Raw genomic sequence first — 20,905 nt, 5'->3', positions numbered from 1 at the left:
TACTGCACTCGAGCACCATTTCTTCGTGGCCTGTTGCGGTGCCAACTTCATTTGCAATTGTTCGTCTCTTCTGACGTGAGGTCAGCACCACAAAAGGATTCTTTTTCCTAGCCGAACTCATGCTAATGCAGGGCGAATGCAGCAGCAATTGACACGACGAGTGTCGCTTGATAAACGCAGAATTCTGCCGCCAAGGACGGTGCCGTCGAAAACGCAGCGCGCTAACTGAAAAGATACGGCCAGACTTATGAAAATGTCTTCGAAACGTATTCACCCCTCGTTTTTAAGCTATCCTGCTTGCGACGTTTTTAATGCGTGGAATTTGATCAAAAATCTGTTTGAGACGTTGAATCCATTAATACGACGTTTTGAAGACTTTGTGTGCTACCTGGGCTAGAGTGTTTCCGCCCATGCAGGAAAACTAGTAGACCGTGATTTAGGACATCGTTTTCTGCCATGCTTCGACGTTGCTGAGGCACTTACGACACGCCACTGGGATTTTAGTGACATCATAGTTCGGGAAATACAGCCCGTCGAAGTCTGCACATAGCGGAAAACGGCGCTGGAAACAACGATGTGCTAAGAGCCTCTCAATATCAGATGAGTACTGTATTGTAACGTACTTCTAGATGAATAAATGAGCTAAATAAATGAGAATAGCGTTGCTATTCGTACAACCAATTTGATTTATCGTTGCACATATATAGGCTCTTCATGTCTGAGCGACAATTCGATTCATTGTCGCCCACAAATGCAGCCTCCCTATCTTTGTGCGACAGTGCGCTCGCTGACTGCGCTTGGCGGAGCTCCAACATGATACCGGCGGACACAGTTGTTCAAATAAGGAGGGACCACACAAAACGGCCATGCAAGCGTCGCTTGTTTCAAACCGACGCGTGCGTACGCGGAAGAGAGCACTACAGCAAACATCCAGGAGAAGGGAAGGGCGATAACGCCCCTCGCTCACGGGGCTGTTTTGTGTGTGCTTTTGGCAGGGGCGCGAGCCATACGTTGGTTGGATGAGAGAGAGAGAGTGAAGGAAGTCAGCGGAGTGCCGTGTGCATTCCTCGAAGAGCACCATCGGGTTCGTCCCTCGCCTCTGTGCGCGTCCACCCCAACCCTGCGCTTGGCAGGCAGCCGCCCGGCAACGGAGAACGCCACTGAAACCTGTCAAACTACTGCTGGGGAAAAGGCGCGCCAAATCGCCGCCGGCGTTGTGTGCTCCTGTTGTAGTGGCGTTGCGTCGACTGTTGTGCGGAGCGAAAGCCGCGACGCGTGTTCTTGCTGCGATGAGCTTCCTGAAACACTTCGATCCGTCAAAGATTCCTCGAACAAGGGTGAGTTATTATACAGTGCTACCGCTGCCGCATTCGATGCGACGCTGTACTTCGTGTGTTTCTGGGTGCTTTACAATATTTCTTAACGCACATATCGCCACGCATAACCGCATTCAGATGACACCTGCTAGCTTTACGATTTCGAGGTATGTTGGTTTCAGAGCTTGCGCATCCATTCGGAGAACAGAGTGCTGCCTTTCAGGCGTCCTAGGCAATCGGGAAGTTTTGCGTTTGTTGAGCAACAAAAGCGTCTAGTTCAGTTTATGTGCGATTTCGAACGTTCCGTCTGCGCGTGTTGAGCGAAACTCGGGCTGAGCGGTGTGACATTCGGCCAATGTTGCCTGTGCTTTTCATTGTCGTGGCTTTACGTAATCGTGAAGTCGTAGTAGACGATAAGGCAGTCGCACTCTTTCCACAGTGCAAGCACCAAGTGTGTGCGCCCCTCCTACACGATAACATCGTTCATTTTTGCTCTTCTGTGTTAGCGCTACTGACAGTGATCTTATTTGTTTATAGACCTCTGAACTAGCCAGTGAAGTCTAAGGAAATATCTGGATTTTGGAGCAGCAGGACACGTGTTTTCGGCGATTCATAGCTTAACGCAGTCTAAGCGACCTGCTCTTTCAGTTCCTGTCTAACTTGCAGCGCGGAATATGAAAGTTTATGTGCAGGGTCGGGTGAACACGGCTCAGTGTGGCATCGCTCCGCGGAGCGCCAGTGCGTCCGGTCGCATCGTTTGGTACAGCACTGGAGCTCTAGCTCTGCTACGAGTACACTTCACCAAACGCAGGCGACCGAGGTGGCTTCGCGGGAAAGCGCGCTTCACTCACTGCACGAAGAGCAATATGCATGAACAGAAACAAGCGTCTCAGTGCATCGCGACTTCGCTTTTTTTCTTCTTCGAAGTGATGAGGGTAAAAGAACAAAGCTATTTTTTTGCGCGCTCTTTATTGGGCCGCGGCCATGTTATTTTACTGCCACAGCTGTTGGTGCGGTGCATCCGGAGAAACCCATCGGATGAGCTTCTCATCATTGGGGTCATGACGTGATGAGACTGGCGTGCCGTTTCGCGCGTCTCTTGGTGCTATAACTAATTTGGCTAATTGGCTTAAGAAAATGGCCGACACCCGTCATTAATATCACAGAAAACTAGAGAGCGATTGTTCAGTCGTGCTTATACTTGTTCATGTTTGTCATCAATTCTACCATTAAAGAGGAAAAGAAAAAGAGTACCTCGACAATAACGAAGAAGTGACATCCACTGCTCCGCGGCTCTCTTATTGACGCGTTAATGTCGCTTGTAACTACTCGTGAATCGCTTTAACGGATGTAGGAAATTGCTCTCTCCGGCATAGCAACTTTGTAACTACTCGTGAATCGCTTTAACGGATGTAGGAAATTGCTCTCTCCGGCATAGCAACTGATTTGGGTGTAATTTATGGGTCATTCTCATCTCTCTGTACCCAATAAAAAGATACAACTCATTTGTTTTGCCATACGTTATGTAACATCGCCGAAGCGGTGCCGGCATTGTCGCGGGAAGTCGCATGCTCATTTAGAGGAATTTACGAAACATTTGTGCGAGGTTACACACGAAAGAAAACGTTGACGAAAAGACGTGGCGTAGTTTGCAGCAGCGTATCAGCATCGTGAGTTGATAAGAGAAGGTTGCATGACTTAAGTTAAAAAATGAGCTCGGCGGTAGATCGGGCCGACGCCCATGGCCACATTGAACGTAGACGGCCCAATGTCAGCCATTTGGGTTGGGACGGACTTGGCTTTTGCAAACAGCCAGACCGTTTGCCGACCAACGCCAGGTGGTCGACAGATGCGAGTTCCCGCGACACGTGTGCGACAATGACCGACACCGCTTCGGCGATTTTACATGAAGTATGACAAAACAGATGAGTTGTATCTTTCTAAAGATGAAAATGACTCGTAAAATTACTCCAAGATCAGTTGCTATGCCAGAGAGAGCAGTTTCCGACATCTCTTAAAGCGGTTCACGAGCAGTTACGAGCGACATTAATGCGTCAATAAGAGAGCCGCGGAGGAGTGGATGTCACTTTTTCGTTACTGTCGAGGTACTCTTTTGCTTTCCCTCTTTAATGGTAGAATCGATGACAAACATGATCAAGTATAAGCGTGATTGAACAATCGCTCTCTAGTTTTCTGTGAAATTTATGACGGGTGTCGGCCGTTTTCTTAGCTCAATTAGCCAAATTCGTTATAGCATCAAGAGATGCGCGAAATGGCACGCTAAGCTCATCACGTCATGACCGCAATCATGAAAAGCGCATCCGATGGGTTTCTCCGGATGCACTGCGCCAACACCTGTGGCAGTAAAATAAAATGGCCCCAGTCAAATAAAGCGCGCAAAAGATACCATTGTACTTTCACCCTCATCACTTAGAAGAAAAAAAAAAGCGAAGTCGCTCATGCACTGCGAAGCTTGTTTCTGTTCATGCATATTGGCCCCGCAGGCTGTTCGCAAACTGTAGACAAAAACAGCCGGAAAATGCCTCAGTGAGAGATGCGCGCTTTCCCGCGAAGCCACCTCGGTCGCCTGCGTTTGATGAAGTGTACTCGCAACAGAGCTAGAGCGGCGCGCTTTAGCGCTGTAGCAGACCACGCTTCTGGCCACCACAGACTACGCGACGCACCTCCCCGAGGACCCTGTGCGCCTGCGCCGCTTCGCTTCGATGCGCGGCCGCGCGGCCGGACTCATTGGCGCTCCGCGGAGCGATGCCACGCTGAGCCGTGTTCATCCTAAAAGAGTGGACGACCCTTTACATCATTCTCGTTAAGATACCCTACACTTTTACGCTTGGTGTCAAACCTAAGATAGTGAAATATTTCATGTGCAGTGTAATTTAGAGGGCAAGGCTTCTTAGAATAAACGGCGCTATTTCGGAGACTTCGAACAAAAATGCACAAAGAATCCTGCAGCTTTATTCGTACAGAATGAAAATATGAACAACAGATCAGGGCTATTCAATATCTGAATTGGAACTATTTGGCCGTTAGTGTTGAGACTTGCGAGCGTTGCAGGAACAATGAAAGTGACCAGAGAAACGCGTGCAAGTATATAGCACGTGGTTGGTGGATAGTTTTAGCCACCGCTACCGGCGCTGTCACGTCGTCTCTTGCTGCCTGGCGATTCATCTGGCGGTGTTACCTTACTCGATCCGCAGAATTATTTGCCGTTGATGCAGCGCTCTCACGATAGGTGCATGTCGCCGTGAAACACTTCTGAACCACGTGCCTTCCCGTCGCTTAGAAATCAGAAATCTAAACTGAAGCTCCTAGGCTTCTGTAGCTCGCACGTGGTCAGGCTTGAGCACCACGGGTGAGCTTAGGAGTCTAGAAAAGTTGCACAAAAGCAATCTTACGCGTTTGTGCGATTCTGAACGCGAAGGGAGTGTTTCAGTCGTCTTGAGAGCCGCGTTTCCGCCTGCACAGCAACAGCAATTTCGAAAGGATGAGAATTTTTCAAGCGTTCCATGTTTGCTTGCTTAATCGTTGTGCAATAATGCTGAGATTTGGACTACTTGTTACATATCCATACCAGGCGCAATGACGCGAAATATATGGGGACACAAGAGACTTAGAATGTTCTCCATAAGTGTACGTGGTGCTTCTAGTGTAGTTCTTAAAAGCTATCCGTGTTGAAGAACGTGCGTAGAACCGGGGACATGTGTCGCCCTCACGTGCTTCGCGAGGAATGGCGGTTTGCATCCACAAAGACGCGCGACAGCGCCCGTTCACTGGGCTCACTTACAGACGCCTTGGCAGACGCTGCTTCGTACTTTGTTATTGAGAGTGTTTCAAAATGCCTCGATATCTATAAACGTAATTGTATTTTTATAGCTGTGAGATCATCACAGAAAGGAAAGGAGCACTTTATTGCATTATAAAATATAATGCATTATACTGAGTGTTGAATGTACCGCGCCGTAGCTGCGCAGCCAGGCGCGCCGACGCGAAGTAGCCCACGCGCGCGATAAGAGGGATGAGCTGTTCCCCGAGATCACGCCGCGTTTTGACGCGTACGAGCCATGCGGCACCGTCTGCGCATGCGTGGACGCGCAGATGCTAGCTTGTGCGCGTCCGCAAGCGTATGTGTGGTCTGGGCTCAAGACAAAGCATCTCCGAAAGTGATTGATGGAGAATGGATCCCCACTCGCGCCAAGTGAACGCGACACTCACTACTGCTTCGGTGACACAACGTCTGATGACGAAGGGTGCACGGCTTTTTGTCGACGTTCTGCTGCCACAAGTTTGCGTTTCACGAAGCAGCGCTCGCGAGTCCATTAAACATGTACGCGCGGGCCGCAACTAAATACGCAACGCTTGCGTTATCTTGCGAAGGAGAGAAATGGAGTGCCTTGTAACGCGCATGTGTGACAACTTCCGGCCATCTTTGCAACGCTTTGTAGCAATCCAGTTGTAGGTTATGATAGCGAGTGTGCCGCAAATGGCAGCAGTTTGGAGTGCTTTGGAAGGATGAGGATTGGCGCTGAAGGTTTGAAGGCTGAAGATTGGCGCTGAAGATGTCTGGGCCTATAGATATGGTTCATGTGGACCCCCAGCAGTGTCCATAGTGCAGGACGCAGCTCTTGCGATGCGGCGGTTCTGCTCTCCCAGGTGTCGGGAAGGGGAAAAAGGGATGGTTGAGTGAAGTAAAAAAAGTGTGGGGAAGAGTGTGCTCCGGAAAATTCTCAGTATGGAGTTCGTTGGTGTATTTGTTTGTATACCGCGTCTTAAAAAAGAAGTACCATGTGAGCACTTTTCTTTCAACCCTTCGGTAATTCTTCAGTTGAAAACGGTTGTTCAACCAACTCTACCAGTAAATAGACTAGCCATTGTTCTTGTGAACTCGACTGATTTTGTCGAATTACCATCCTGGCCCACGTACTCGAATTAATAGGTAAACTGTCGAGGGCACATTGAACTAACCTGCCACTGCAGCTCAGTGATTATGGTGTTCTGCTTCTGTGCAGGTGGTCGCAGGTTCGATACCGGTTCGTGGCGGCCGTACTAATAAGGGGGTGATATTTGCAAACATGTGTACATAGATTTAGGTACACGTAAAAAAACTTGGATGGTCAAAAGTAATATGAAGCATGCCGCTATACGGCGTCTCTCATGCGCTAGCGTTTGCCTTGGGACGTAAAACCGTCGACTCAGTCGACACATAGCTCTGCGACTAGAAATAACGATTTCATTCATAATACAAGCAGGTGAAGAAGCAGAAAATGGCACTAACACTTTCTCCGTGAAAACTACAGATTACTAACGTATCGGGTCGATAATACTTACAAAAGCGCGACATCCGTGGTAAGCAACGAATTCAAGATAGAGTCCTCCAGATTAGGGCTACGGGGCTTCGGAATGGGGTGCGGAGAAAAGAGAAAGCGGCAACTGGATGCGCCTTGCGCAGTGTCCCCATCCCGAAAAGCTTCTCGTCCACTCTTTCACGCAGGTGGAGCTCCATCTTCACTTGGACGGCTCCGTACGACTGGAGACAATATGGGAACTTGCGCAGTGAGTATCGTATAGGCGACAGAGCGGTGTTATAAGCATAATTTTCCGGAACGATGCAAAGCCGATTGTGTCAACACTTTTATTCGCTATAGAAGCAGTAAACTGGATTCGTATTCTGGATCGATCACATTCGGCGCTGTCACTTTTAGGAGACGTTATTTGGGCTGTGCCATGGAGTTTTGCACAATTACTAGAGGAAACTGTGGCGCTAGTGACTACGGGAGCTGCAAGCAGGGCTGTTCAGCCAGCACGAGAACGGTAGGTTGTACATGGTTTTGCCTAAACGTCTTCCTTTTTTGTTTTAAATGGCTTTGTCACTTTGCAAAGTTATAATTTCTAAGAAAGCGCTGCGTTGTTAATAATAAAAATTACGTTATAAAAATTGTCCGACGTCAGGCATTGAACTCGGTACCTCTAGCACAGAAGCCAGATATTGGAATCATGGACAAGCGGAACCACTGCAATTAGCAGTGATTATGCGTGCTTGCAGAAGCTTATTACCTTCTGCATAAAAAATAAAGACGCATAACTTGCTTCGAAATCTAGTGCAATTTAATCCCAGATTGACAAATGAAGCCACGAGAACGCGTGAAGCCCCAAGATCAAACAAATCCTTGTATTTCCCGTCATTCACATAGTGGCTGAACAATCGCAGCGCTAGAGTTCCCTCTATACTAATTGCTAGAAACTATGCTATGCTATGCCAGCAGGCACGCCGCCCGTTTCTTTTGCAGTGAGGCGTTGGGCCAGAAGCTACGCCACGTGAAAGTGAAAGTAACTCTGGAAGTGGTTCATATAACTCGAGGACACGCAGGAATCCTCTTTATCACGAGATTGCCGACAGAAACCGCGAAGCATCGTGGAACTGCTCTCTGAAATATTTTGTTAGTTCAAGATCACCGTGCAGATTACTTATCTTCTCTTACATTCACCGTTCTCTAAGTATGTTGGCAATTGCAGCGCAGCCGGCCGTGATCACTGATATGTCAGTGCAGCACCTATGCGTATACCCGCAACAGCTGTTCACTCATAAATGCTTGTACCGTTCAGTTCGCAAGGCCATGCACGGCTCACAGTGGACTTGCTCTTGTTAGCGCAAGAAAGATTAGCGTCGACGTCATGCTCTTGATAAGTCTTTATCGCATATTGAGACAGAGACGCCACGGTACTCCGCACCGTATCACGCTTTATTGCTCCCAGGGATAAGTGTTTTCCTGCGATCACAGGGGTTATATGTCGTGCGGAATCATTTCGTTTTCCACTCTTCTCTCTCTTTGTCACTCGCTGGCACGTTGCTACACCGCCCTCCTCTCCGGGCACTTGATGAAACAAAGGATAAGAACAATGAAAAATGAAGTGGATCATCAAAGCACACAGCCCCAGCATTGCGTGTTCCGCCGTCCCCTAAAAAAGTCAGTTTCGCCATAAAGGTGAAGCAATGAAGGTGTAGCAACATGTTAGAATATTACACGAAGTGTAAGACTCGTAGCTGTAGTGGCAGTATGAATTTAGGTAAACATAAGCTAAGTAATAGCGAGCTGTGGTGCTAGGGGTCCTCTGTTTGAATCCTGCTATCGAACACTTTCATTTGTTGATTAATTAAAGCCAACGTCTTTATTAGCGACTTTACCACCACTTTTCCGCATAGGGGGTTTCGAATTTTCCCTGGGCCGATCACGGCGGTATTGCACAGCCGCGCCAATAAAATTATGATATTTTAGAGTTTCACCTGTTATTGTTTCGCACTTTTAATATTTAAGTCTGAAAAGATTTAGGATGAAAGGCATGCGCTGTCGGTGTTTTGTTTCATGACGTTTGTTTGTTGGCTGTCATTTTCCAAATTCTGAAGAATAATTTTGTAGAAGGATGTAAGACCGGTTATGAGCAACTTCAGTGATGGAATGGTGTCAATTTACGCCGCATACTGCGGGCATCCGCAGTAAACAGAAAATCACTAATGCCTGATAGCTAGAAAGTTAGACGCTGTCTAATCGGACGTTTTGCAAAGTGCTCTATACAACTTTTTAATTGGAATTTTTTGCCTAACTTTGTTGTTTCGGAAGTAGGTTAATTTTCTTGACTAATTATGTAATTAAGCAGAATAGAAAAATAGTGCGACTGACTCCATACAATAGTCAGCAATATGCAGTGGTCGCGTCCTCTCAGAGTGCATTGGCAAACATTTAAACTGGCTAAAGTTGTGTGTGCGTGTGTGCGTGTGTGTGTGTATGTGTGTGGTACCTCACGACGACGAGGACGGCAAGATTCGCTTCCAATGCCCATATAATTGATATCGCAATAGAAACGTTCAGTGCATCCAGGGGAGGCGCACAGTATTTTCGGAAGGACAGCCGACAAATATTAACTTACGGTACAGGGTCCGTATTAATCCACGCTGCATTTCGTTTTGCATTCTTGCCTCATCTTGCGTCGCGTCGATGAGAGATGCGCGGTCGCGCCGGTGCAAAAAAGCGTCTTCTCGCCCAACCGTGTTGGGAGGCGCGTTGGTCGCTGAAAGCCTACTTTGTAGCTATTTCATACGCACGTGATGCTGCGCGTCAGCTTTCATGCGTCTGAAGGTAGCGGAGCGCTCGGCAAGGAAAACGTTTCGTTCGTTTGGGCTGTTCGCTTACGTTGACAATTATCGTCGATGGTTTCTGCACAATTCTTTAATTAGGGCGAGGTCAGGGTATAATCTGTCGCGCTTTACTGAAACGCTCAGCATCTTAATATACGTTGTCTGTGAATGAGTGCAAGTATTAAAGGGAGAATAAAGATAAATATCAAGTCAAGCTATAAAGTAATAGATCAATGCTCGAGAACGTCTAAGGTGTCAGTGTTCGCGTGAACAATGTTTTGATAATCGGGAAATTATGGGAAATGTAGGACACGACTTGCGACTCACGCGGGACATTCACGCATTACCTCAATGAAGATGGTACTACTCATAATTTTGTCACTATAGTACCCAACCTTTCCTAATAAAAAGATCATTGCATTGCATTATGAGACGGAAGAAAATGTTACTGGTCGAGTTCTGTTCGATATTTAGAAAAAAATAGAACTAATTTACGCTACCCTTCACAAACGTTACTAGACTGGTAACGTTCCCCTTTACAACGACGCGGACGGTCAAAAGGGTTCGTTTTCGCTATGTTTCGCTAAGTTTCGTTATCCTGTAGTGCTGCGCTGGTTTTGTTGGCTCGCGAAACTCTCGCAAACCGCGCGCATAAGAAAATTCCACGTCCCTGTGATGCCGCGGGATGCCTGAACAGTCCACGCCACTTGGCCAAAGGCAGCTGTTGTGGCTAATCCAACGCTTTGGCTTGGCTAGATCTCTCCACAGCCGAGCGTTTGCGTATTGCGCAAAAAAAAAAAAAAAGAACATGTAGCGCCGTCTGTCGGGAAGCGTTTTACTCACCGACGGCAGTAGAAGGCGGTGATGGCCAATGCAACATCACCACTCCCCGCTCGGGGGAGGGCGATTCGAATTGCGCTAAGAAATGCGGACGCTTAATACGCGATTTTGTCTGAAACTAAGTCTTTCCTTTGAACTAAACAAGCTCCGCGATGTTTCTGGAATGGTATTTTAACGCTCCAAGTTGACTTACTATTTGCTTTTAGTGTCTCTTTCAAGGTAAATTGCTTGGAATTTTGTTATCATTTTGGCTGCCCCATGGTTATTTGCATGCAGCACGGTCAGGCGCAGACGAACTACCGGACATCGGGAGTGGTAGACCAGTAGAGGAATAGCTATGCGCACTTAGGGAGTTGCCATTTGACACTTTCTGTCCCACCAATGTGTGTTTTATCTTCCTGGTTCAGATATCGCTGCTGGTGTTTCAGTGGCTGCCGGGTAATTGGGGTATCTCCGGCAACGACGTCGCCGATGAAGCTGCTAGGAAATCACACGAAGAAACAGACCTTGTTTCTGTATCTTTTTCGAAGACTGATGCAGCCCAACACTTAAGCAGGTTAGCGCGCCGTATGACTTTGGAGAAGCGGCACACACCTGAATTCACTTAGCATCAGTTTTGTTCTCTCGACCCATTATGCAACTGCAGCTGTTACCTGGGCTTTCGCAAAAGGAGGAAGCAATGCTGTGTTGTTTACGCCTGGGCATTGCATGTACCAATACGTACTCATTTTGCACTGGAATGGCCCATAGCGTCAATTAAGTGCAACGCATGCGCTGTCGAGGGGATTATAGAACACTAGGACTACTGCTTAGCCTCTGAAAATGAGACGTGACCTCTGGGCACCTTTGAATCAGTTGGACCGAAAAACACTCACCTTGAGCAAGGTCTCGGGACCATAGCCTCGCATATCGCACCTACAAAAGGCCACAAAAGCGCTGCTGCGATTTCGGAACACTACCAAAATGAGCGACGGTATGTGATACAGAGCGGAGGATTGTTACTACGTTGGCAGTATCCACAGTGAACTTTCTCTTCTTCTCTTAATCTTTCCGTCCGCTTTTTCTATACCGCCAGTGCAGGGTAGCTGACCGCGCTCAGTCCTGGTTAACTGTCCTGCCTTTCATTTATACACCCCCCCCCCTCCCCGTCTCTCTGGTTTCGCAAGTATGCATTTGCTGGCATGTTAGATTACAGCAAAGTTGAACTCGGACACTCCCTATTCCAATACATGTAAAATGAAGAAGTGCTTTTTATGCTCGTTGAACGTTGGCTGGCCAGTCGGTGACCTGCAGTCTCGTATTATATATCTAACGGAACGCGTGCAGGTGGAGCGTGCACAAGCAGCTACCAGCTGCACATGTTCAGCCAAGTACACAAAGGGAGATTTGGGGAGGGTGGCTACATTGGGTGCTGCAGTATATGCAGAATCTCCAGGAACATTATTATGGTGGCAACGTGAAAGGGGTGGTGACACCGAAAAGAAGTACACAGAATAAGCGCTGAACTCGTGCTCGTCCTGTCTGCTTCTATTTCTGTGTCCCCTCCCTCTTTGCATTGCCGTCATAAAGAACTTCAACCAACTCGCCAAATTTTACATTCTACTCCAAGAACAGCCTAGTAACCAATGATGGCCTTGCTGCGGACAGCTAACCTTGCCCCATAGCAATATACTATATTCTAAATGATTGAGCGTACGAGGCAATGTTTATTCAAGTGCTCACCTTCTTGCGCCGTAAGTATACATATCGCCATAGTACAAATCGTTGTTATAGCTAAGGTAAATTCTCACAATTTTTTTTTCATTTTTCTTTAAAGCAAAAAGAAGATAGACCTTGGATGTTCTTCAATAGCTGCCCTGCGATGGCGGCTGCAGAAAGTGGAGTCATCGTCCTTGAAAGACTTCCTCGACCGCTTTTCTATATTTATGCCTACTATAGTGTAAGTATCCGGCTTGGCAGTTGATATCTTTGAAGCGCAATGTTATTGCTGTCACTAAGTTAACTGGATTGTAAGAAATGTTTGTAGCATTAAGTGCTTCCTTCATACTTCTGCCTTGTTGCTCCATAATTCTAAATATCGTCATTAAAGCAGTGAAATTGCATGCGCTGCAAAAACAATTCAAGTGTTTCCTTCCCTTCGACAGTGCAGTCTTTGCCGAGCTCGAATACTGCCGTGATGAACATGTGAGCTGCTAGGCGCCTACAGCCTCGCACAATATATCGCTTGCTCTCATCTGTGGCTTTCTAGGTATTCGGCTACTCTTCTTCAAATTACATTACGCCAGCGATGACATTATAGCCAGCGCGACGGCCCATACAGACGTAAACCACTGGGGATCATTTATTCATGACCGTAAATTACTCGAGAGTAATCTCAGTTGCTACGCATCAACCTTTCACATTCCGGCGCAAAAATTCAGAACGGAACATTGGCAGGCCTGGCTCGCCAGCGAAGAAAAGGAGGCCCAAGAGGCACTCCTCTACCAAGTACGGCGGGCAGCTGAGGTCAGTAGAACCCTGGACTAGGGGCTCCACTCACCCGCTTCCACAACCCTTTCGTAATACAACAAACTTTTTTCAATCCAATTTCACCACCGCCACTTCCGCGCGCAATCCCGTACTTCCAAACTTCTGCAGGAAATGTAGCGCTGCAGTGTCCAACGCGTCTTTTACCGCTCCTTTGTCGCTGTTGGACACCCATGTCGGACACCCATCTTGAAAGGTTACCATAAGCACCATACTATAAATTTTAAGCAGATGTACAAATAGGCTAAATCAGTCAAGTGGTTGTCCATAGGTTCCTTTAAACCCCAATCAATCAAGGGTTTAATTTAGCACCTATGTTGTTAATGCCTTCTGAAAAAACACACACACACACGCACTTTTAGATTCGCTGACTGATCATTGTATGGGCAATGGCTACGGTGGCTCGCTTTCACAGTTAAAGGGACCCTGAAGCAAGTTTGCTTTTGTACAAACCTACTCACTCGTTAGGGTTGGGCCTTCTGATCATTGAGGGACACATTTAAGCGCTCCGCGTAATTTATTATAAGGTTTTAAAATGTGCATTGTTACCGATCGCAGTGACGCCGCTTCCCTGAGCTTTCAGCAGCCCCATCCCGGTTGACGCGTTTGGCCCAACTGACCAGGAACATTACTGCCGTGTTGAGGCGAACTGCGCTCGCCTCAACACGGCAGTAAGCTACTGGCAGTCAGTAAGCTAGTCCGGCGCGGTACATATGACAATACCCCCCCCCCCCCTTCCCCCGCCTACACACACACACACACACACAAAAAAAAAAAGAGACGCTGTGTCTACCATTACCTGTCTTCACTGTCTTCCTCAGTGTTTGCCCTTTTCTATTTCCAGTCACAATAGTAACCGACACAGGCTACTGACGCCGTCCATGGTATCTTGTGGGAATAGTAAAATCATTTTCATTTGAGCTTTTATTTTTATTTTTTTTCAGGGGCGACTTAGTAGCAATCGAGCGCATTGCGTACGAGCTGTGCGAGGATCAGGCCAGAGAAGGCGTCGCCTACTTCGAGGCGCGCTACTCACCGCACCTGCTGGCTTCGAAGGAGAAGAGTGTTACGCCGGCCCTGGTCATCCAAGCGGTCAGTCGTGGGCTCCAAAGGGGAGAGCACGACTTCCGCATCAAAGCTCGATCCATACTAACCTCCGTCTGGGGAAACGACGGTAATCTAGGCTTATCATCTTCGATAACACAGTGGATGATTGATATGTGTTGATCATCCGGTTAATATGTTATCAATTTGCTCGCTATTAACTTTTTTTTCATGAGGAAGCTCGAATGCCTTTTTAGGCAACCATTCTGCTAAGATTTAAGAGAAAGCTTTAGCTCGGGGCCAGTGATAATTTACATATTCAAGTACATGTAAAATGCAGAAATGCATTTATGAAACAACCTCTTCACCGATTTAAATTAAATTAGTTGTGTATGAAAGAAAAAAAGTCAGTTCGAGTTACTCTAGCAAGCAGAATCCTTATTTATGGCTTGGATTATTTTACAAAAGTTTCAAAAACTGGTAAGCCAATAAATAAATAAATAAATAAATAAATAAATAAATAAACTTGAAGCACGAAAGTTACTCATCCGTAAAATGACGGTGCACCAAAAACAGATATTGCAGTTCTTAACTGCATCAGTTAGAGTATATACGGACAGATTTGATATATGACTTGACGGCTAATCTGAAATTGATACAATGTTAGTGCAGATTTTGTAGTTCTACTCACAAGTTAGTGCTTTATTTCAGAGTGACGTATAATACATTATATTATCCACTTTAGATGTAGTATTATTAAGTGCAGTTTACAAAATTGGGACATTGTTTTTCATATTTCTGATGCCTTACAGCAATTGTAAGCTTGATGCTCATCATCATCATAATCATCATCATCATCATCGTCATCATCAGACTAGCTAGACCCACTGCAGGGCAAATGCCTCTCCCATACTTCTCCAACTATCCCGGTCATGTGCTATTTGTGCCTATGTTGTCCCTGCAAACTTCTTAATCTCATCCGCCCATCTAACTTTCTGCCGCCCCGTGCTACGCTTCCCTTCTCTTGAAATCCAGTCCGTAAGCCTTAATGACCATGGGTTAACTTCCCTCCTCATTACATGTCCTGCCCATGCTCATTTCCTTTTCTTGATTTCAACTAAGATGTCATTAACTCTCGTTTGTTCCCTCACCCAATCTTCTCTTTTCTTATCCCTTAACGTTACACCCACCGTTCTTCTTTCCATAGCTCGTTGCGTCTTCCTCAGTTTAAGTAGAACCCTTTTCGTAAGTCTCCAGGTTTCTGCCCCGTAAGTGAGTACTGGTAAGACACAGCAGTTATACACTTTTCTCTTGGGAGATAGTGGCAACCGGCTGTTCATGATCTGAGAATGCCTGCCAAACGCACCCCAGCCCATTCTTATTCTTCTGATTATTTCCGTCTCATGATCCGGATCCGCGGCCACTACCTGCCCTAAGTAGATATATTCCCTTACCACTTCTAGTGCCCAGCTACCTATCGTAAATTGCTGTTCTCTTCCGAGACTGTTAAACATGACTTTAGTTTTCTGCAGATTAATTTTTAGACCCACTCTTCTGCTTTGCCTCTCCAGGTCAGTGAGCATGCATTGCAATTGGTCCCCTGAGTTACTAAGCAAGGCAATATCATCAGCGAATCGCAAGTTACTAAGGTATTCTCCATTAATTCTTATCCCCAATTCTTCCCAATCCAGGTCTCTGAATACCTCCTGTAAAAATGCTGTGAATAGCATAGGAGAGATTGTATCTCCCTGCCTGACGCCTTTTTTTTTGGATTTTGTTGCTTTCTTTATGGAGGACTATGGTGGCTGTGGAGCCGCTATAGATATTTTTCAGTATTTTTTCATACGGCTCGTCTACACCCTGATTCCGTAATGCCTTCATGACTGCTGAGGTTCCGACAGAATCAAACGCTTTCTCGTAATCAATGAAAATTACATATAAGGGTTGGTTACATCCCGCACATTTCTCTATTACCTGATTGATAGTGTGAATATGGTCTATTGTTAAGTAGAATTTACGAAATCCTGCTTGGTCCTTTGGTTGACAGAAGTCTAAGCTGTTCCTGCTTCTATTTGCGATTACCTTCGTAAATACTTTGTAGGCAACGGACAGTAAGCTGATCGGTCTATAATTTTTCAAGTCTTTGGCGTCCCCTTTCTTATGGATTAAGATTATTTTGGCGTTCTTCCAAGATTCCGGTACGCTAGAGGTCATGAGGAATTGCGTATACAGGGTGGCCACTTCTTCTAGAACAATCTGCCCACTATCCTTCAACAAATCTGTGGTTATCTGATCCTCCCCAGCTGCCTTCCCCCTTTGCATAGCTCCCAAGGCTTTCTTTACTTCTTCCGGCGTTACTTGTGGGATGTGGACCTTGATAGTATCGTGTTTTTAAATATCGATATTTTCAACCATTTTTGTAAAAGAATTAACGGCCTGAGTCAAAACTGCTTGCTGCTGTCACTAGATTTGAACTTTTCCAGTTAACTGCAACAAACCTCATGAAATTCAGTGCACTGTTTGACGAGAAAAATGATTTATCCTTTCCCATGTATTTAGATGGAAGCCCCCGAGCTAAAGCTTCCGCTTAAACAGAAAGAAAAGTGACTCTTGCGGGAATTTTTTTCGTTGAGGCTTTAATGTTATTTGCGAAAATTGATAAAAATTGCATAATAAATATAAATACAGCTTCTTTTGTGCAGCTCCTACTTCGCAAAGATAGCGGACAAGCTGTGCAGATTTCATGATTAATCGGGGAAAAAGAAATGTTTTTTTTGTGATAGGTACTTCATGCACCAATAGACAAAATGGTAACAAACTTATTAAAAGGTGGCGATGCATCAAATACAAACTTTGCATGATTGAAATTTATTGAAAGGCGTGGTAAAATAGGGCGCAAATTTGAAATTTTTAAGAAGACGCACGTTTAAAGCCAACAGCCCACCGAGTGTAGTTTCCATACCCCAGGGATGTTAGATGTCAGGAAAATGAACAATAATGGGCACCCATTTGGCTAGTGTCCCAACACCAGGTGACCTGAGAAGCACCATCAGTGGATGGCTGCAGAGAAGATCTATCGGAAACAAATAAACGTAAAAAAAAGGATGGTCCACTCAGTCATGCAACTTTGGATAACAGGACACTTTAGCTGACCTTGAAGCGTGAAAGACATCAGGAATGAATTCACTTCCAAAAATTCAGCTGTTTGTTATGTGTGAATGCCTGAGAGAGCGCTTTTGATACATGTTCCGATTAGGGAGAACCAGATAAGCAAATTGCATGCTGCTATGTGGATTCCGTGAGGGAGAAATCATGTCCGTGAGAGAGAAACCAGTCAGGCGGCAACCTTAGTAAATGAATTTGCCCATGATTGCACACGTGCGTGCATATGCACACACAAACACAGACAGACAGGCAGGCAGGAACTCCTGCCCCTCCTCCCATTTCCTGTATTCCTCGTAACGTGTTCCTGTAGCAGTTGTACGTTGTGTGAAATGCTAAGAGAAACGTTTCTGCGTCATCACAAAACTCTTGTGTCGCAAATTTTATGCAGCATGTGCCAGGCTTGCCGAGAAACTTTGACACATGATGTTCTCTTAATTAGCCTTGCAGAATCGCAGATATTGTAAAAATGTCAAGTCCTCTATGTTTTATTTATTATTTTATTTCCTTCTCTTTTTCTTTCACTCTTGACTAGAGCAGAATGAAAGAAAACCTACCTATTTCCTCATGTAAGCATTTCTTCAAACATTTCAGAATGGACCATCGATTGCTTGAGACTGTGTGAGGAGCACAATGGCATTGGTGTCGTTGGAATTGATATTGCAAAGGACGAAGTGCAGACCCCTGGCTACACGGCTGTAGAGGCCCAAGTCTTCCAGGTTTACCTCGAGTTTCTTTTTCTTTAATATATGGAACTACTGAGCAGTGCACATGTTGTCTTCTTTGATTGACCTGTTTTACCTAGCATACACTCACATTGATGAATTCAATTCATTTGGCATCGTAAAAATGTAACCTAGCTTAGTACTTCCCCTTGGTATTCCTTTGAAAATGTGGTGCTCTTGCTTTCCTTAATTTGCCACTAACCTAATCGAGAACATGTATCTCTCTGTTCTTCCCTTTTGGATCGATCACAGAGAGCGAAGCAGTTGGGCGTCCCAAGGACAGCACATGCTGGTGAAAGCGGCACCTACTCAACCGTGCGAGATGCCATAGTCAACCTAAACTGTGACCGTGTAGGACACGGATACCGTGTTTTCCAAGATCCGACGGGCGAGACATACGAGCTGGCTCGCAGGCAGAACATTCATTTCGAAGTGTGTCCTTACTCCAGTGTTCTTTCCGGAGGTTGCCCGCTGGGCACCCAAAGGCACTCCATAGTCCGGTGAGGCTGACGATAACAAGTGTCAAGCGTGTTACATCTTGTCTTCTCGTGCAAAAATAGTTAAGGACAGACGGTTAAGAAACACAGATATTCAGTGTCTTTGTAATAATACGTGATACTATACCGGAATGATGTAGATGCACCCTCGCTAGACTCATCAGCAGTCGTGTTGGTTGTTTGAAATAGCTGGTGCATACATTTTGCTGCCTACATTGCTATGGCAACGATGGAATCTGCGTGATGTTTAGCTATCGAAACCCAAGCAAGACATCTGTGAAATTGACCTACAGAGAGCCATGTATCAGCATGTTTAACTTGCCGAAAATTATATGGCAGCGTGAGTGTGAAGGCACTCTGAAAAACGATGGATCCTCTGGCTGGCTTTTATCGACAGAATTGATTTGAAGAATTTCAACAGTGTACACAGTTGTGCTCACCAAGGTATTACAGGAAAGACTTGCAAATCAGATTAACTTAAATACCGTAGATGTTGTTCATTTACTGTCGACGTTGGTAATCGTAGCTGCCGTGCTCTCCGTCATTAGTAGCACCCAAACCATTTTTTCAGGAGTTGTACAAACCTGCTTTTAGTAGTGTCTCCCAAAGGCACCGAGAGTGGTTGACCTTAAAATGAACGAAAGAATAAAGCGCTTTAGTAGAAAGGATGTGGTTGGTGCATGGCCTGATTATGGAAAGATAGATTGTCACTTTTTATGATCTTTTCATGCATTTAGCCTACTCTTGTTCACGATTGCATTGACATTACTGCTGAGGTGTATAATTTGTCATCTTTATGGAGTTAGCTTTAGGCTTGTGTTCCCTACACAACACAATAACATGAGCATGTTTCCATGCATGACTTCAAAAGCTACTGAAAGTATGACGCGAACATACATATGACGTACATTTATAAGATAGATGAGAGAAAACCTGCAAAAAAGGGAATTCTTTACAAGTGAGTACACTCGCAGGAAAGCGTACTGACCGCTGATTAAACCTTGGTCACAACAACAGGTTGGAATCGTAGTTGTTTCGCTGCAAAAGAGGTTACAAATCCATTAATGAAGTAGTTTTGTGCATCTAGTGAACTGTATGCCTTTATTTGCTGTAGTATAAGAAAACAAGAACCTAAGACACCAAGGACAACGAAGGTGAAATTCCTTGTACTTACTAATTGACTTAAAGAAATGATAAATATAACAGAAATGAAAGTGGATGAAAGAACAACTTGCCACGTGTGAGGAACGATCGCACGTCATCGCATTACGTGTGCGACGCTCTACCAATTATGTAGATCAGTAGAGCATCGCACGCGTAATACGAAGACGTGAGATCGTTCCCCACCTGCGGCAAGTTGTTTTTTCATCCACTTTCATTTCCATTATATTTATAATTTCTTTAATTCAATTAGTAAATACAAGGAATTTCTCCTTTGTTGCTCTTGGTGTCTTTGTTGGCTTCTTAAGCTATGATTAATAAATATCGGGCCCCTCCGTTAACCCCCTTTCTTCTCGTTCATTTGCTGTAGTGAAACATAACTCGTTCCCAAAAGCAAACAGTTAATGATGTTCACCTGCTTCTCCTGATGTGTAGGTTATATCTATCAACACTGGTGCACATAGGGATTTCAGATCCGTGCCGCGCTCTGGTAGGTTCGTTCGAGCAAGTTGAAGTACATGGGGAAGAATTCCGTTTGGCTCACATTAGTTTTCACCATACATATTCAAGCATTTGCAGGTTAGAACTTACTAAAATATTCATACTAAATATTCAGTACTTTTCAATGAATGGGTTGACTGCCACGACAATTTAGCCTTTAGCTTGCTGGTTGCTTAAATATTTAGTTATTAGTTGATTGGCAGGATATTGTGACACAATGAAACAGTCCATCTTGCACTGGAGATAGCGTACATTATGCTAGTGTATAAATGGTATATTATAAATGTTCTTGTTTTCAGCTTTGCCGAGGATAATGTTAACTTCTCCATCAACAAGGATGACAGCACTATTACGGGAAGTACATTGGATCTCGAGTATGCATTCCTTAAAGAACTTGGCCTGACTGAAGCCCACATTATTAGAGCGGTGAGTTCCCTGTGTAATTTTTTGATGGGCATATGATAATTTTGGTGCATGTTTTCTTCATCTCTCTAGAATATAAATGCTGCCCGATCATGTTTCCTGCCACGCACGGAAAAGGAAGATCTGCTTCAGCATCTCTTCAGGGAATACGGAATCTCATCTAAGAAAGTTGCGTAAATAAAATAAAGGTTTGTTCAAGTTGTTCGCCATCAATGCATATGATCACAATGTCAAGGACTTCACAAGTACCCACAGTATAGTAGCCATGGCTTGCAAGGTGTTCGACATAGTTTATGTGATCTAAATTTGTAATAAGGCGAGCAGAAAGAACATGGCGGCACTACTAGTCGCAAAGAACTATAGCACAAAGTACAGTTTGGAAAAAAAATTTCTTGTGCTGGTTTTACTGTAAAAAGGAACCTATTTCTCGCCATTCAGAAATGAAGTGATGGAAGATACATGGAACAAGGAGCACATATTGTGCCAGAGTTTTTTTGGATGTTTCTTGTTTTTGTGCAAAAAAAGTTATATATTGAGCACATAACACTTAATCAATTGTACAAA

General features: G+C 45.2%; 1 protein-coding gene across 1 annotated transcript; it reads left to right on the top strand.

The window, feature by feature from the left end:
• The first annotated feature begins 1,013 nt into the window (after nucleotides 1-1,013).
• On the top strand, nucleotides 1,014-20,539 carry LOC142579326 (adenosine deaminase-like). The gene is made up of 8 exons (XM_075689396.1): nucleotides 1,014-1,337; nucleotides 6,823-6,884; nucleotides 12,119-12,241; nucleotides 13,773-14,002; nucleotides 17,629-17,753; nucleotides 18,012-18,259; nucleotides 20,218-20,344; nucleotides 20,414-20,539. Exons 1-8 carry the CDS (start codon nucleotides 1,290-1,292, stop codon nucleotides 20,516-20,518), a joined length of 1,068 nt encoding a protein of 355 aa, XP_075545511.1. The 5' UTR covers nucleotides 1,014-1,289; the 3' UTR covers nucleotides 20,519-20,539.
• The last annotated feature ends 366 nt before the right edge of the window (nucleotides 20,540-20,905 follow it).

Source organism: Dermacentor variabilis, chromosome 4 (assembly GCF_050947875.1).
Source record: "Dermacentor variabilis isolate Ectoservices chromosome 4, ASM5094787v1, whole genome shotgun sequence".
NCBI lineage: Eukaryota > Metazoa > Arthropoda > Arachnida > Ixodida > Ixodidae > Dermacentor > Dermacentor variabilis.
The sequence above is the reverse complement of the archived record's forward strand: the minus strand, read 5'-3'. Positions and strand labels throughout refer to the sequence as shown.